This window comes from Diceros bicornis, chromosome 1 (assembly GCF_020826845.1).
Source record: "Diceros bicornis minor isolate mBicDic1 chromosome 1, mDicBic1.mat.cur, whole genome shotgun sequence".
Lineage (NCBI taxonomy): Eukaryota > Metazoa > Chordata > Mammalia > Perissodactyla > Rhinocerotidae > Diceros > Diceros bicornis.
The window spans coordinates 40,804,438-40,822,586 of record NC_080740.1 but is presented as its reverse complement, the minus strand read 5'-3'; the positions used below and the strand labels follow the sequence as shown (position 1 = coordinate 40,822,586).

The 18,149-nt window shown below is 43.1% G+C and overlaps 1 protein-coding gene across 1 annotated transcript in view; it reads right to left on the bottom strand.

Annotated features, from left to right (window-relative positions):
* The window catches only part of TNFAIP8 (TNF alpha induced protein 8), a 107,545-nt gene extending 89,668 nt beyond the window's left edge, over positions 1–17,877 (bottom strand). Inside the window, exon 1 of the mRNA XM_058539139.1 lies at positions 17,734–17,877. Coding sequence (XP_058395122.1) covers position 17,734 — 1 coding nt within the window. The 5' untranslated portion in view covers positions 17,735–17,877. The remainder of the gene's footprint in view (positions 1–17,733) is intronic.
* Between the last annotated feature and the right edge of the window lie 272 nt (positions 17,878–18,149).

Below are 18,149 nucleotides of genomic sequence, written 5' to 3'. Positions count from 1 at the left end.
CTTTGTAAATAAAGAGCCATTGCTTTGTCTAATCTCTTAAAGATGTGTCTTTCATTTAAGATAACGTTTTAAAGTGGCTTATGATCTTAATCTCATTTATTGTGCTTCAAACTGCAGTCAACTCCTTGTTAATATTTTTGCTCCAGTACATCTCAGCAATATTAGAATAAGATCATGTCTTTTAAAAATATACAATGCATATTGTCTATTCCCTCAGGCTACATTTTTGTTTTATAGTCTCCATTCTTGCTCAAAAAAAAGGCAACAATCAACTGAACTCCAATTGTTTCATTGAGAAACAGAATAAAATGCCCATAAAAACATGGGAAACTGTGTAGGAAATAACGTTAAGAGAAAAGCCGAATATTAATGTATAGGCTATAGTCACAGCTATAATAAATAACTATGGATAAGGATGGAAAGGAATATGAAAAATAAAACAAGTTGTTTTCTCACACTCATCTATAACCTTTCTACGTTTTTTTCTTTCTAAATTTCCTTTACTTCTGTTGGGAGTTGTCTTAATAGTGGGTGTAGTTTGTTTGCTTTTTAAAATTATCAGGATAAGATCTCACCTCATCAGACAAGGACTTATGAGCCAGTTACTCATGGAAAGGGCGGTGACCGCCTGGACCATCCTAGATAGATGCCTGCCTGTCTCTTCCTAAAAAGTCTTCAGGGAAAGATAGCAATTCCACAATTTCCAAGTTTAATCCCTGCAAGGGGAAAAAAAACCCCTCTTTAATCTGCTAATAGTAGTGAATTTCAAGGAAATGTCCACATTTTTAGCTTCAAACTAAAATAATCATTTAAATGAAGGTAAAAATGATATTTGGGCAAAGCATAAAAATGAGGTCATTCATTAATACATATTTACTGAGAACACGGGTATACAGATGAGTTCTAGACATGAACAAAATTTAGTTACTGCCCTCAATAAGGTAACCAAGTAGGACACTGACAGCTGCAAACTAAGGTGGAATGCCATAAGCAATATAATCAATATAAAGGAAGAGAGAGCAGAATGAGCTATTCAAATTCTTAAGAGGAAGAGATTACTTTTGGACTGTTTTTCCTGACAAAGCATAGGACCAGTAAAGGTTGTATGGAGGAGGCAAAAATTGAACTGGATCCTGAAGGATAGTCTAATTTTGTCCAGGAAAGAGAAGCGATGGACATTGCAAGAGGAAGATATAACCAGCAAAGACAAAAGCAGGGAAGAGTGGGGTGTGTTCTAGAACAAGGCACCATTTAGGAATGGGAACCAAAGGAAACATACAGAAGAGCAGTGGAGATCAGACCTGCCCTTGAACACAGAGAAAAGGGTGGAGCAAGTGAGTAAATATTGCCCTTTGGGGCCTGGGTGAGAAGCCTTGCATTTGCTGTTGTATTTAATCCTCACAACTTGTTTTACAAGTGACAAGACCAAGGCTCCAAGAAGTCACATACAGTTCCTGAAAAGCACGTCATTCACCTGTGTGACCCCGAGCCAGCACGATGCCTGGTGCCCAGCAGGTCCTCCACAAATACTGCCCAGTGCACGGATGACAAACCAATCAGCCCATGTTCTGCTGCTCCGACATAATGCTCTTCTGGACTTGTTCTTGATAGACATCGGGAGCCACTGACAATTTGAGGTTAGAGGGATGCAATAATTGGAGAGCTGTGTGTTAAGAAGAGGGCAGTAAAGGCTGGGGGGATGGAGCAGGGGAGTTACCTAATGTTAGGAGCCTAAAGTGTTTACATACGACACCTTGTTTTGTTCAGCATGCTTTGTTTACACAGATTTTTCTAAGTATTAAAATGCCTCAAAAACTCATGTGAAATCTAAATTCTCTCCTTTACCAAATATATTTTTATTATGAAATTTAAGCACTATAGAAGGTATAAGACGAAAAGTTAAACTCCTTTCCCCTCTTCCAACCCACAGTTCCACTATTAATAGTATATTGTTTATTCTTCTAAAAAATGTTTATGCACTCATGAACATATAATATGCTTTTTTTTAACATAATGAGATTATTTTGCTTTTTTATTTAATCTATCTTGGAGATCTTTCCATATCAGAGTACAGAGACCAACCTTGTTCTAAAGCTGCACAATGTTTCATCTCAAGGAAGTACCATAACCCATATAAGCTGTTAATGCATATTGAGGTTGTTTAGAGTTTTTGTTTTATTCAGTCTTAAAAACAACACTGTAATGAACTCTTCTTGTCCCAAACTGGATTCACTTGTGGTCACTTGTATCAGCTTCTTGGATAGTCACAGATAGGCTCTCTTGTCTAATACATAATTTAGCAAATTTCATATGTTAATATAGTTAACAGTCACTTATCTTAGCAATTCAAAGATAATCTAAAAATAAATTTACTCACAGGAGTATCTCAGGACATTCTGCTGTCCTGAAACCTCCTGGAAAGACTCAGGGCCAGAGTTCTGGCTTCTCCCAGCCGGAGCCCCTTGTGCAGAATTCCTCATTCCACACTGGGGCAGGACAGCATTCCTTCAGACGATCCCAGCGATCAACCTTTTTGTTCTACCAGTGGTTTCAGCCTCCTCTGGTTCCCATGCTTAAAAATGACAATGAAAAGTGCAGGTGATAACAATCAGAATCATAGAATTTCAGAGCTGGGAGAGATTAGAGATCATCTAGTCTACACCTCACATTTCTTAGATGTGGCAGTTATGACCCAGAGGGTTGAATATTTCAGCAAGATCACACAGCCAGTCACTGCACAGCCCACCTTCTCCACACCTGTCCAGAGCTTTTTCCATTATGTAATACCAAATAACACCTGCAACATCTGCTTAATTATTTCAAAGAGACCATGTAAACAAAATTTGTCTATAATGTCCCCCTGGGTAGAAAGAATGATGTTTCAAAAAAAAAAAAAAAAAGACCATTCTCAGAACATATGTAGAGGTAGCACAGACGTAAGAAATTCGAAAACCTTATTTTTAGATCATTTTAACTTCTTTCCCTACCAAATTTACTAGTAGAATGTCTAACAAGTTTCAAAATCGACACATTTAAGTTTCACCTCCCTTCTCGTATCCCTTGTCGAGGCGTTAACAAGCAAGTGCCGGCAACACTGCTGACTTGTTATCAGCAAGAGACGCAGCTCTCAAGTTGTCTGCAGCCCCGACAATGGATGTTCGACCCTGGGGCTACTCAAAGCCGCGAGATTCGGGTGCCGTATTTGTATTACTCCCCACTCCCCCTCCCGTTCATGCTGTAGAGACTAAATCAGGGATCTTGAGTAGGTCCGAGAAAAGTCTGTTCAAGATCTGAACTCATAGAGTAGCCAGCTCCACCCTGCCACCCCCGGAGCCCAGCTCTGCAACTGCCCTACGGCAGGCAAGCAGCTGCAAGCTGGTTAGCCGAAGCCTGTGTTTCTGCAAGAGGAAGGACGGCAACCCCGTTAAGAACCAATGAATTTGAATATCAGCTTTGCTTTTGAACCTGGGTAAGGACTTAAATTCTCACAGTCTCAGTTGCCTCATCTTTACAATGAGGTAATAATGATAGAACCTAGAATTTGGCAATGTTTATAAAGAGCTTCATACAATGCCCGGCACAGAGTAATAAATATCGAACCTCTACCACCACGGCTGGCTCACACACGGGCCAACCAGAGAGAAAAGACAAAAATATAGGCAGCTAGGGGCAGGAAGAGAAGAAAATGTCTTCAGTATGACTTCTGCTGAATTAATAAAAGCAGAATAGAAAATGGTTACATTTTTACACAAGTCCATGTTGCCCATGGAAATTCCCAAGAGCAAAGAGTCATTCCCAGGACTGTTTCCACTGAGACTTGAAATGCTGGATCTGGGAAAAAACTCACTAGGGTGGGTCAGGCTGGTGAGCTGCCTCCCACGGGCCCAGCCACAGCCACAGCCTGACACTACAGTTCCTCAGCTCAGAAGAGGTGACCAAGAATAGAAAAGTGGGGCAATGAGAGCGATTTCTCATGTCACGGGCGGCTTTTCCATATCACCGACTCGCTGCTATCAGCGAGATTTCCCTGGCATGGTCAAGGCTCTGGGGTTTCACCATTTCTTCCTACCTGGAATACAAGATCACCTCAGCAGCCACATCCATCGGGGAAGAGCCACTCTTCCATTGCTTCTTGATTATTCCCATCATTGCTTTTGTGGGGTGAATGTTTTTAAAAGCTATGTATCACACGTTGTTTGTTTGTTTGTTTGTGTTAGTTACATGGCACTGAGGTACTCAAAAGGAAGGGAAAAAAACATCCTGCATGGCCCCCAGGCCAGGACCTAACAAGGAGACCCAGGGCAAGGACGTCACTGGACTAGTGCAGACCAGGCATAAAATCAGCAGCCCACTGTCATGTTCATATGAGGAGTGCTCTGAGAAGCATGAGATACCAAAGGTCAGAGGTCACAATTTTCTACAGGAGGCAGACAGATAAATGAAATGTGTGACTGAGCAAGGTAACACAGCAGCAAGCAGTAGATGCTTTGGCCAAACTGGCATGCATGCCCCACTAACTGGTATTTAAATTCTACAAACTAAACGCAGTGTGTATGTTGAACAAAATGCATCTGGGATCACATCTGGGCTGACGGCTCCCATTTTGATGTCCTGCCATGGGTTCTGGCGGCCAAGAAGTAAAGAGCAAAAAGGTTAGCCAAGAAAGGAAAGGGCAGGCGGCAGCCCCAGCACCTTCAGAGAGGAAACATCGCAGAAAGGCCCGGATCTGGGCCCCACATGCCAGGGGCCTGGGCTGTAAAACCAACAATGAGAGATCAAAGTACCAACCACCAGGAGGGCAAGCAGGCATGAGGACTACGGTGGCATTCGGTGTGGAGCCTGACACTCTGTGAGATGGAGGTTCCAGTGTGCTGGTCCTGAAAACGCAGTAACATGAGAACATAGTCTGACAACCTGACGCTATAAGTACAGGGACAACCCAGGACCACGGGTGCTGCGCCCACACACCTCTGCTCAGAGAAAGGCCTGCTGCAGTGAGCACAGCTGTGTCTGAGGCAAAACCGCACCTGATTGGAGGAAAAGGGTCAAAGATGTGGGGCAGTTCCTGACCGGCAAAAAAAGGAAAGGAAAAACCCACGTCCTTCCATATCATTTATATCATAAACAAGTATATATTTACTGCTAAGTCTGTATGCTTTACAAGGTGCAGCTGAGGTTACAGACAAAAAGCTATAGTTACTGACAGCAAGTGGCTTACTCTGGGTTAACAGGAGGGAGAGATTATTTGGCACCATGGTTGGCTAAATCATCAAATTGGATTTGGTAACATAATAGCTCACTGATTGTATTGGAATGCTAGGTAGATAGTAGATTGAAGGAAATAGATATATAGTTGATGCTTGCCAAAGTGCTAAAAGAGTAGGTCATATAGAGGGAAAGAAAATTAGATTATTATCATCAGACTTTTTCACAATACTTTGTCAGAAGAAAATGGAGTAACATGGTTAAGATTCTCAAGGAAAGAAAATGTGGGCCAGGGATGTTATATCCAGCAAAACTGGGTCACAAAGTGTTATCAAGAAATTAGGGAAACAAAAAAATTAGGAAATATGGTTCCCATGAGCCCTACCTAAGGAATCTACTAGAGAAAGAGCTTCAATTAAAATGTCTAGAGACACTGATATGAGGACTGATGACAAGCAGGTCGTTACCTGTAGAAATAAGGAGACTATTGTATGTGTAATATAGGACAATCAAATGGGTACTTATAAGATATTCTATCTCCCCTGTGACTAAAAAACCAGAACCCTAAGTATGGAAGAAAGGAAATACAAATGTAGTATAGAAGAGGTTAAACAAAAAACCCGTAGGCTTGAACTTGCCTTGGAAATATCAATATGAGCTCACAATATATTTTACCTTTATATGTGTACATGTGTTTGTCTGTAAATATGTGTGTGTGCGTGTGTATGTATTTCCCAGCTCTGACCAGTAAAAACGCCCAGAAACAATGACCATTCCAGTAAATGAGCATCCCTAGTGCCTGGATTATGGCCCTGAAATACCATTCTCATTTAAAAAAAACAAAACAAAACAGGGATTCTTGAAGAAATGGCTGATTCCAGGTCTAAGCAGGAAATGTACAAGTCGAGATCACCTTAACACATCAGACAGCATGGAAGCTATCAAAGATTTCTAAGGTCATATCAGAGGGACTCAGGAGCCAACTGGAAGAGGTTCCCACTGGTCCAAGATTAGACAATTTGAGTCTTAGTAAAAATTAAAATTCCGATGGATTGAAATTCATCAAATATATTTAATTCCATGATCACAGCAATTAAAAAAAAACTCTAATTGTTCACCTCCTGAGAATGACAGGAAGCCAATTCTTAAAAACTGGGTAAATCAAAGTAAAGAATCAAGCATTTATCCTGCTTTTTCTATGTGAACTGTACCACTGGGTAATCAAACAACAGACTGAAGAGGAATCTATCCTTATAAAACTATTCCAGCTAGTAAATAAAATCAAAATGATAGAATTAGAATATCACCATTCCGCAAACGCCAATGAATTAACAGGTCTAGACAGCGAGGATCAACAGCTGCTACCATCGAAAAGGAGTGGAAAAAACAGACATTATGTGCCTCCCAGTGAGAGAATACAGCAGCACCTGTAATCTTGCCAAAGGAATCAAACCTGAGTCTGATTAAGCTTCTGGACCCAGATGCAGGAAATAGAGGGCAAAGGAACAAGTTGACGTGCACCATGAGTGCACACCTTTCCTGACATCAAGACTGTGAGAAACTACAGATCAAACAGCTCAGGTCCTTCAACAAAAAAATTAATATTTTTCAAATGGGGGAGGATGTTAAGGGAATCTATAGATTAAAAGAGACAAAAGACACAGCAAGTTTTTAAGAAATGGGCAAGACTAAACTATTATGGGTCAGGCTGCTCACTTGGGTTATAAAACCATAAAGAGATGCAAGGAAGTGATTACTACAGAAGTCACGATGGCACCAACTTTTAGAGAGATGGAGGGCAATGTGATGGGGATGGGGCATGTGAAGGCGCTTCTGGGGTAGCTGGCAAAGTTCTATTTCTTGACCTGAGTGGTGGTAATATGAGTGCTTGCCTTACAATAATTCACTAAAGTGTGCATTTGTTTTGTGTGTTGTTTTTGGTATTTGTGTTTTACTTTGCAATTAAAAAAAAAGAAGAAGTATTAAGAAGATCTAGGTGTGTCAACACAGTAAGAGCCAACTGATGAAAAAGACTGCAAGGTGAAGAGGAGGGAAAGGGGCCCAGCAGGAAATCAACCAGGCGGCAGTGCCTTAGAAAGACTTCTGTTTCCATGAACGTCTCATGTTCAAGGTAAAGGATTTCATCTATACTGTTTTAATTAAAATTTGCCTTATAACACTTTAAATTGTCTTTTAAAGCTTATAGCAAATGATCTGCTCCTAAATATCTCAAAGGCAATCTCAATTCAAAATGACCTCTTGGATGCCTTCCGGAATTGCAAAAAGCTGTTGAGTGTTGGGTTCTCACAGACATGAGAATTATCACTTGACTCAAAGTTGTAGCATCAACATATCAACCTAGGGCAGCTTCAAGGTCCCAGAATTAGACATGGAACTTATATCTTTTCCTCTCCTACTCAGCTCCCCAGTACAAGTTATTAGCAACAGTAGATTAAAAAAACAAATGAACGAAACGATTTTTCCTAAACTTGAAGCATCCTAAAGTCTAAGCAAACTGCCACACCCAAGGAGTTGTTACAGCTTTAGCAACATGAATTCAGGAGCTAAGTGAACACAGGCTCCCATAGTCGGCACTGGTTCCAGGACCGGACCTTGGAGCAGCAGCTCCATTGCATTCTCGGCATCAGGGCCACAAGACAAGAAGCACACATAACATCGCATCTACTAAGGCCAACTCCCAGTTGCTCAAGCACTCGGCAGGATGCAATCTCTGCACAACGACCATTAAGAAGTTGTCCCAGCTTCTGCAAAATTTGCCTCACACAAAGACTCTACAACCTGAGGACAAATTTGCCATCACTCAGATTGGCACTTTGCTGCAAGAGCCAATAATGACAGACACATTACTCTGGGTTATTAAAATTGTCCAACTTCTTCCCAATATGAAATAAGAGATAAATATCATCCTCCCAATTTGGGAAGTGTAGCTCCATTGATTTTCAACTTCCACACCTACTTTACAATGTGAATTAGATCTGAAATAAACAGGATTTTGGGTACAATCTGCAGATGGCAACAGGTCTGTGAACAACAGATCCTAATTGCTGAGACGTGTCCCGGCAGACTGTCCCACTCTGCATCACACAGAGGAGACCGCGGTGAGTTGCTGAAGGTCATCAGGTGAGTAATGTCAGCTGGGCACACTCTCATAGTTCATCTTTCTGCTATTAAAAACAACAAAATGTCAATTATATCTCAATAAAAAAATGTGAAGAATAAAACAGGGACACAAAGTATGAAGTAGACTCTCACTGGTTGAAGAGATGAGTTCACAGAAATTGAGGGATTTTGTAGCAGTTTTATTGGAGAGTCATACCCTGTAGCAGTTCAGAGCACAAGTGTGGGAGGCAGCTAAGCTTCCAGCGTGTGAATGCCAGCTCAGCCAGGCATCTGCGGAAGGTAATCTAACCTCCGACACCTCAGTTCCTCACCTGTAAATGGGGATTAATAATAATACCTTCCTCATAGATCCGTTATGAAGATTAAGTGAAATAATGTGTATAAAGCACTTAGTGGCTGGCCCATCATAAGCACTCAATAAATGTTTGTCATGATTACTGTTATTGGAGTTGTGAACATTTCCAGAAACTTATAGAACTGTCTATTTGATGAACATCTTCCAGGTTTCAATGCAGGATGCTGTCTCCAAAGTAAGTAGTGCTATTTTTATAAACCCACAATCTTTAACATTAAAAAGTCACTGCTAGTAGTAATTAAGTATATGTGATTTTCAACACCTTCCATATCTTTGTTTTTCTCCTAACTATTCATTATGGGTGGCTAATTTTAATTCCAATAAAACCTGGGATATGATAATATAATCCCACTATTATAATAGTGATGGCTTTAGCTAGACAGTGTCTAGGGCATGGCAACCTGTAGCTAGTGCAGATGCTATGTGTCTACCCAATAACCACGCCCCTCTCCCTTCTTCCTGTTGGCACAGCCAACCTTCCACAGCAGAGGTCTTCCCTCAATGCCCACTACTCAGTTTCACAGCTTTCCTTGCAGCTGTGACTTAGTTCTGACCAATGAGGCCTGGGAGGGGGCTTCAAGAAAGATTTTATCCCCTGATGAAAAAACACTATAAGAAAACAGATTTATGTCTGCCCTCTCTGTCTCACCCCTCCCCTCCACATTCACATGCACTTCCTGCCTTTGAATGAGGTTGAGGGGAGTGTGCCATCCCCGTTGCTGAGCAAATCATTTTCAGGCCATGAGGTGGCAAGTCTGCAGAAAAAAGAACCTGGGCCCAGATGGTATTGTTTGAGCCACTGATTCAATCCTCAATGGCACCAACCCCAGACTACCCTTCACGTAGGATAACTTAATAACTTTACTGCTCAAACCACTGTTAGTTGGGCATTCTCTTACCTGCAGGCTAAAGCATCCTGATTGTTATGAGCTGAATTGTGTCCCCACAAAATTCATATGTTGAAGCCTTCACCCTTAGTACCTCAAAATGGGACTGTGTTTGGAGATAGGGTCTTTAAAGAGGTGATTCAATTAAAAGGAGGCCATTAGGGTGGGCCCTAATCCAATCTGACTGGTGTCCTTATAAGAAAAATTGGACACACAGACGCCAGGGCACACAAACAAAAGAAGCTGAGAGAATTTGTTAGCAGATCTGAGCTGCAAGAAATATTAAAGGAAGATCTTCAGGCTGAAGGACAAAAAAAGTACCTGATGGAAACTCGGGTCTACAGTAAAGAAAGAAGAGCCCAAATATAGTAAATACGTTGATAAATATAAAAAACTTCTTTCTCATGTTTTAATTTCTTCAAAAGATAATGGTTTAAAGTGAAAAATAATAACCATGATTTCTGAGGATTATACGTAGTAGATACAAACTATATGACAATAACATAAAGGGTATTATTTGTAATACCCTTCACAAAGTTGATTGTTATAGATGGATTTCTGTCCCCCTCACAAATTCTTATGTGGGGCCCCTAACCCCCAATGTGAATGTATTTGGAGATAGGGCCTTTAACGAGGTAATTAAGGTTAAATGAGGTCATAAGGGTGCCCTAATCCAATATGACTGATGTCCTTATAAAAAGAAAGAAAGAGAGACACCAGGGATGCGTGCTCAGAGAAAAGGCCATGTGAGGACACAGCAAGAAGACAGCCATCTGCAAGCCAAGGAGAGAGGCCTCAGGAGAAACCAAACCTGCTGACACTTTGATCTTGGCCTTCTTAGCCTCCAGAACTGTGAGAAATAAATTTCTATTGTTTAAAGCCACCCAGTCTGTGGTATTTTGTTACGGCAGCCCCAGCTGACTAACACAGTGATATAGTATACTATTTATTGTCACGAATATACAAACACTAAGAGCAACCATAAAAGGGAACAGAACCTCCAAAAGACTTATTAAAGGGTAATTTAGGGGTGGAGGTGCTTGTAAGGAACTCAGAGTCCAGGTATGCACCAGGAAGACCAGGGTGCTTAATTCTCTGCCCCTGTGGTCTGTCTCTGCAAGTCATTGCCCGACCTCCTCCATCAGCCACTTTTCCCAAATTGTGAGGCTAGAAGGCTGGACCGTGGGGCAGCAAACCTGGAGGATGGCTGCCTAGAGAGGAAGGTTGAGGCAAGACTCAAATTAGTCCATTTTCATACTTGTTGGTCCCTGGTCAAATATTTAAACCTAGAGGGGAAAAAATAGTGGTTCTACTAAAATTAGCACTATGTATCATCAGTAGCAGACCTTTATTATTCATAATTTCCATGGACCCTATGAGAATGATAAATGACCAGAATTCAGATAGAGGGAAGAAAATCTCAAGTACTAACACAAGTCAAAATGTGAAGAATAAAAAAGAAAGAAAGAAGAAGAAGAAAAAGAAGGAAATTACAGCAAGACGGCTTCAAAGAAAAAACAGTCAGTTCTCCATTTTCCCATTGCCCACCATAACGAAATGAGAAGGGTACTCTGAGAACAAGATAGATTCCTGGAGGTGCCGGGACCTCAGGACAGGGAAGCGGACCTAGGGCAGGGAAAACAGGCCACTCGGCAACTTAGTCTGGGGGCTGGGGCTCCTCCAAACATGTGCCACTCCTGAGAAAAGGATGCCCATCCCATGTCAGTAATCTACAAAGCCATGTGAGATATACTCAAGTCAGTCGGCACACTCGATGATGCTGTCAGCATGGCCAGTGACTCAAAATCTAGATTCTCAATTACTGAACACTGAGCAGATTCCCAGTGTCTCTACCTCATGGCTTTCAATTCCTGGACCTATTTGTGGGACACCACTATTGGTTTTGGTTGTTATTTTTTGTTCTTGACCTGGTTCTTGGTCAATATTTTTCAGCCCAGGGAAGACCTACTTGAAAAACCACTTTGTTAGTTCTTAGGATGGGTACACAGGTGTTCGTGTTGTGCGTGTTCATTTTAATCTTCTTTAAACTTGAAAGCCACTCTTGTACTTTCAAGAGATTTGCTCTTTCCACCGCCAAAAAAAAAAAAAAAAACCTCCTACAGAAAGCTGCTGCCTGAATAATCTTTATAGAACAAGACGTTAAAACTGGTCTCTTAGGCTAGGGGTTTTCAATTTGCTGTGCGTTAGTGACCTAGGAGCCTTGTTAGAAATACAGATTCCCAGGCCCAGCCTCTGTGATACTGCAGCAGGTGGAGCCCAAGAATCTGTACCTTTTCCATCAAGCTTCCCAGGTGATTCTGACTTGCAGCAGGTTGGGAGCTCTGGCCCCAGATAAGCCCTAAAATACAGCAGTGCATTGGACAAGTTCAAAGTTTCATTTGGCACGTCACCTTTGTGGCTGCCCAGATAATCACGTTCTCAAACCACCCCACCTGGCGCACACAGGGCAGGGACTCGCTGCTTCCTCGGGAGGTTCCCTATTGACACAAGCTCTCTGACCCTGCAAGTAACAGTGCCGTCCTCTCAGGCCCTCTCAGTCAGTCCAGGCCATAGAAGCAACGGAGCAAAATGGCTCAGTGTGGCAACACGCTCGGGGAGGTCTGAGCTCACTCCCTCTCCCAGGTACACTCCGTGAGTCACTGGGTGCCTATCTCTGCACCAAGGCAGAAGGAATTCCATCACCAAGTCGAGACTGCTCTGCCCTTCTAGGGCGGTGATAGCATTTAATCAAACACCAGCCATTTCCGAGAAAACTACCTCATCTTTTTAAAGAGAGAAGAAGGAAAAACAAAGGCGTTGTTGCCCAATCACGGAGTGATGGAATCAGGTATTGGACTTATTTCTTAAAGGTTTGAGTCATCAAAGTTTGTTTTGAACTTTGCAATCTCTGGCCAACATTGTGCCTGCAGTTTTTCTCAGAAGATGGTGGCATTTCTGCAGAATTCCCTTGTTGCACCTGCGTGTGTGAGAGACTGAACAGTCAGCTCAGGACCCCAAGACAGGAAAGGACAAGGACATTTGGGTCTCCAGAGAGCACACCACAACCTCTGTTTCTCTCACTTTGGCTAATAGTGATATCGTAAGAAACTCATTTTCTTCAAATAAATAAAATAATAGGAGTGGAGAAGGTTTTAACTAAATAAATTTGGTTTGAAGGAATAAGAGCCTGGCTTAGAGAAGGATTGGCTGGGTGGGCTGTTTCTTACTTTTCGACTCCTTTCAAATATTCATGAGTGTACTGAGTGCCTTGCAGAGTGCCCCAGCGAACAACTCTGAAGACGTGTCCCTGCCCTCCGCCCTCCGGAAATCTCACAACTTCCCCTGAAGACACGCCAGCCCCAGTCCCTTTGCGACACCAAGCTGAGACATATCTTCCTGTCTGTCTTGGATAATCTGGTTTCATTCATTATCTGTTTTAAACAAGGGCTCCAAGAGGTGAAAGGCCAACCTCCTCCTCACAACTTAACTGTAACAGGTCTTTTAAAAGCTTCCCTCATGCACAGGGAAGCTTACCAGATGCCACGGCTCTTCTTCATGCTCAGACACCTAAAACCCAGATGCTCTGCTCTGGCTCATTTCTCTTCAGCAGCAGCAGCAGCAAGAGTTCCCTATATAATCATGTGACCCTGCAGCTGGGAGTCATTGAAATTGTGCTCTATTCACCCCATTCTCTGGGCTCCTCCGGCATTATTAGAGAGAAAAAAGTTCATGCTAAAGCACATATGGTACAAGTTACCACTCTCCCTCTCTACTCCACTATGACCCAGTACAAACACCACCTTCTTGAAAGGAGACTGATTTAGCCAATTCAACAAAGTCTACCACTTGCTGGGTGCCGTGTGTGCATCGGATAACAGGAGAGGAACATTCTGGTTTAATCCACACAACAATCCTATGATGCAAATACTATCCCCAGTTTTTAGGAGAGGAAACAGGCTCAGAGAGCTTAAGTAGAATGTCCGAAGCCACACAGCCAGTGATGGCTGAGACATGAACAGCTGATTCCAGCAGAGTCATGTGAACCAACCACTTCCTGACTAAACTAAAACTCATCTTTATTCTCAGTATTTAAGGAAACTACAACAAATGGAATTTTGGACCTAATTCCATTCTCTGTTGTTAAAGAAACAAACCTTGATTTGTTTATAAGTCAGTTTATAAGTCAGTCAGGGGTGCTCCAGTGGAGGCCCGTTCCTGTGACCTCTCACTCCTTTTTTTTTCTTTTTGGTGGGGAAGATTGCTGCATGCCTAGCCTCCAGTCACCTCGAGAGAAATATCATCATGTTGGTCTATAACCCTTCTTGTTCTATACAAAAAAGCACAAACCTAGGAATACAAATTTATTGACACTCATCCAGCTGTGCAGCTGGTTCTGAACCTCTGCTACCTTGGTTCTGAACCATAAATAATTGCTTCTAGAGAAAAAGCAACCACTCTCTAAAAGGATGGGTGGGTGTTATTGGATTGTGGCAGAGCCTATGACATTTTCATACACGTTTCTCAGGTAACTCCTATGCTTGACATGAAAGGCCAAGAAAACAAAATTCTACGCAACCAGGTTTATTGCAGTTATACCACTGGCTACTAGAAACAGAAGAAACTGTGCTTATTTCAGTTACTTATTATTGAGAAATAAAAATATTTTGAAAATCATTCTTCTACTGTCCTAAGTAGTGCCTTTAACTTTCCTTTGTGAAACAGAAAAATTCTGAACGCATTTTTGCCACTATCGACTTATCTTCAGGGACCCATTCCTACCAATAAACATTTTTCTGCAAGTTACCAGTTCTCTTGGATACCAGGCCTTCACGTGAACATGAGAGGGTTGTACAGTGCCATGTACACGGTAGGAGCTCAATAAATGCCTGCTGCATGAATGAATGGTGCTCACCTTACAAGCTGGACAGAGGAGATACATCTCCAAACTTCTATAACTTGTATAATGGCAAACATTATGGTATAAGATTCGTTAGCCAGATGGTTTCTAAGGTGCCTCTTGCCTCTCACATTCTAGAATTATCTACCCTCCACTTTCAGCTCATTTCCTCCTCTTACGGCCAAAATGTAGACTGCAAACTGAGGCCCACTGGATATTATTTGACATCATTTACATTTTGCAACAAGGTTCACTGAATTTTTTTTTTAGCTCTCAATGAATCATCCATTTTCAGCTATCGGGAAGCACCACTGATGGACAAAAGTCTAGAAACTGCAGTTGGCTCAGACATCAGGGCCACAGTCATCAAAGCTAGAGATGGGAGAGCGGGAAGTCAACTGTTACCCACAGGGAAACATAAGGTTGGGATGTTAAAAGCTGCTTTTCGGTGTTTGTTAGTTCTTATTGTGTGCATTTGGTATTAAATGCAGGATGTGGGCAGCATGAGAGGGGTGGGGTGACAAAAGTTAATCTGGCCTCACACAGTGCTTTCCCTTAACTTCTGCATCAGAGCTGACTCTCTGTGAATGCCAAATGGAGGCAAACTGTCCACTTTTCATCCAGGCTGGCCCCTGTACATGTTCCCATTGCCCAAGTCAGTGCCCCTGGTACTAGGGTTGGTCTAACACTCCCTTTCCCCTCTGTGAGAAAGCAGGGGGCCCTTATTTGTTATCACTGACCCTCCCCTGCCTCCTGGAGGTTATCCCATCTTCAGTCCCTTCAATTTGTACCAGGCAAAAATGGAGGGGTAGGGACTATTCTGCATGGTGTGGAAGCACAGCTCAGTTCTGATTGAGTACAAATGAATTCTCCAAGAAGAAAACGTGTTACGTCCAAGGGGCTATCCCAAGCAGAAAAGGATTAATTGGATCAATTAACTAGGAGACCTCTGGAGAGCCTGGCACTGTGGCAGACTCAACTTCAAGGATCAGCTATTTGAAGTTCCCCAAGCCATAAACCACTTAACAATCTGCTCCTCCCCCCACAGGGCATTTCCTAACAAGAACTGTTGGATGCAATCGTTTCTCTCCACACACCCTTTCCTCCATTTCAACAGAATGAAGAATTGCACAGAACAGGCCTCAGAAAATACTCTGTTCCTGGCCCCTGCAGTGCGTGTGTTCACGCTCAGTTTCTGCCATTCTTTTGGGATCCCAGAACAACTTGTCCTCACAACACCTCACTACAGAGGTGATTATATCTAGCAATATAGTCAGAAGCAGAAAATTAACAGACAATGAAGATGAGAAGATTTTCCAGCTCATATCAACCCTTTTCTCATTAAATTTAAACACACTAGAACAAAAGGCACAACAGATTAAAAGTCTCCCTTATGGAAAACACTTTAAAGGCCCATTTGTGCAGGATCACTATACTTTCTGGGGAACTTTCTTATATTCAATAGTTTATTAAAGATTCTTAAATTATCAGATAATCTAGATGGATACAATGGCTTATAAGGCCTACATCTGTTAATGCAAAGAGCTTAACCCAAAACATTCAATATCTAAGGCATTCAAATTTTATGGGGAGGTAGGACGTAGTCCACTCCTCTAAACTTTATTTACTCAAATTACAGGTAAAAACTCAAAAGGTGGGCAAGGGGTAGGGGAGGCAATTAATTTGTACGGAGGGGAACAGGCATCCAAAAAAATCTACAAAACAGCTAATTGTGTGGCCAGCTAGAATATTAACAATAACTTGCTGACTTAACTCCCCATGACAGATCTAATTAGAAGGTGGCAATAAATGGTTCCAGGTGTTTAATTAAGTGTGATAATTATTTCTTTCCTGAAAGAGAGATGGAGTCATATGTTTACATTTCAAAGCATAATGTTTCCTTAAATTCCACAATGTTTCCTTAAAGCCCTGTGGAAACACTTTTGTGTAACAAAGGATTCAAACCAGGATAAAAATATCTGCTGTGATAAGCAGCACTTAAAGTGATTTATCAACTCTAACTTGCATATGCCCATGCACAACGGCAACTTAAAGACTGCTCTGTTCTGGCTATTTCTTTAGCCACACAGTTTTGTTATCCTTACACTTCAGTGAATAATTTCTACTCAACATGTCATTTCCCTACTAGCATCTCTTAAATGAATTCTTATCAAGGAAGTGGGGAAATTTTATGGGTACCTCCATTTTCACAGCAAGAGCATAGCAAGAATAAACTGAGATACAGAAAAATTCAGAGACTATTAGCATTGGATGGACTATTAGATCTCAGCACCCAGGGAATCCTTCAATAGATGGACTCAAGTACAGGAAAGCTATCAATTAAAGGTATCCATTAACTTTTTAAAAGTGTGGATTAATGTATATTTTTAAAAATATGTCCCACATTAAGATAGTATTGACTTCCCAAAAAATAATTTATGGAGGGATGGAATTATCAGTTTTAAGTAACCCAAGGATTTTGTTGTTTCAACACTGGGCACTCAACTAGTGTCTCCTTCCTTCCAGGGTACTGCTCCTTCTACCTCGTGCTGTGTTTTAGGAAATAAGCTGGCTTTAGAAATACGATGTCATTGAACCAATAAACATCCTTTAGGTGCCCAAGCCTGGTTGGTCAGCCTGATCTTGAACGTCCCTAGGTCGGAGGACGTTCATCAGGTGTTCTTGCATTTGGTGCTGAGGGCTCGAGTGTCACACGTGCGCGCGTAAGGACACACACGCACACACACAACTTTCTTCTTCAAAGGATCTCCACCGAAACGTCTAATCCCTGTCTGTTTTACAATGCCGAGTTGGATTACAATCTCAGGCCAGCATCTCGGTCTGCAATCTGGGGCATCCTGATAACCCGGGCAGTCCTCTGAACAGCATGAGCTGTTACCAGGAGGGCGTGACACATAGCGGGGGCCGCGTCTACGAAGGAAGGAACAGCGAGTGGCGCTCAGGGCAGGAGGTGGAAGTTAAGGGATCAGCCCGAGTCGGACAGGGCTCCTCGCCGGAGGTCTCACATTGTTGCTGCAACGCAGGAACTGGGTAAAAACTCTGAGCAGTTTCCGGGGCTGTGCGCGCCTGCACACAAACTCGCCCACACGCACCTACTCATACCCACTCACACTCACTCCCGAAACGCTAGGTGAGCGGAAAGCGCGCCCCCAGGAGCAGCCTGCAGCCCAGCGGCCAGGAAAGCCCGGCGAGGGAGAACGCGGGACGCGCGCCCGGGAGGCACTTACTCGGAAGAGGGGGCGCGGTGGCGCCGGGACACTGAGGCGAGCTGGGAGATCTGACGGCGCGGAGCTCCCTAGTCGCTCGAACGCTCGCGGGCTCCCGCTGACCGATCAGCCGAGCGCGGGCCAGAGCCGGCGGGAGAAAAGGAGCCGGGGCCGGGGGCGGGGCGGGCCGTGGAGGAGGAGTGGAGCCGCCGGGGCGGGGCGGGAGAGGAGGCGCCGGGGGCGGGGCTAGGGGGCTAGGCGGGGGAACTAGGAGGGCGGGGCAGTGCGGGCCGGGAGGGAGGAGCCAGGGGGCGGGGCTAGGAGGAGGACCTAGGGGGCGGGGGTGGGGCCTGGAGGAGGAGCTAGGAAGCTGGAGAGACCCGGCCGACGAGGAGGAGTTGGGCGGCCGTGTAAGCGCCGGAGAGGAGGCGCGTCGG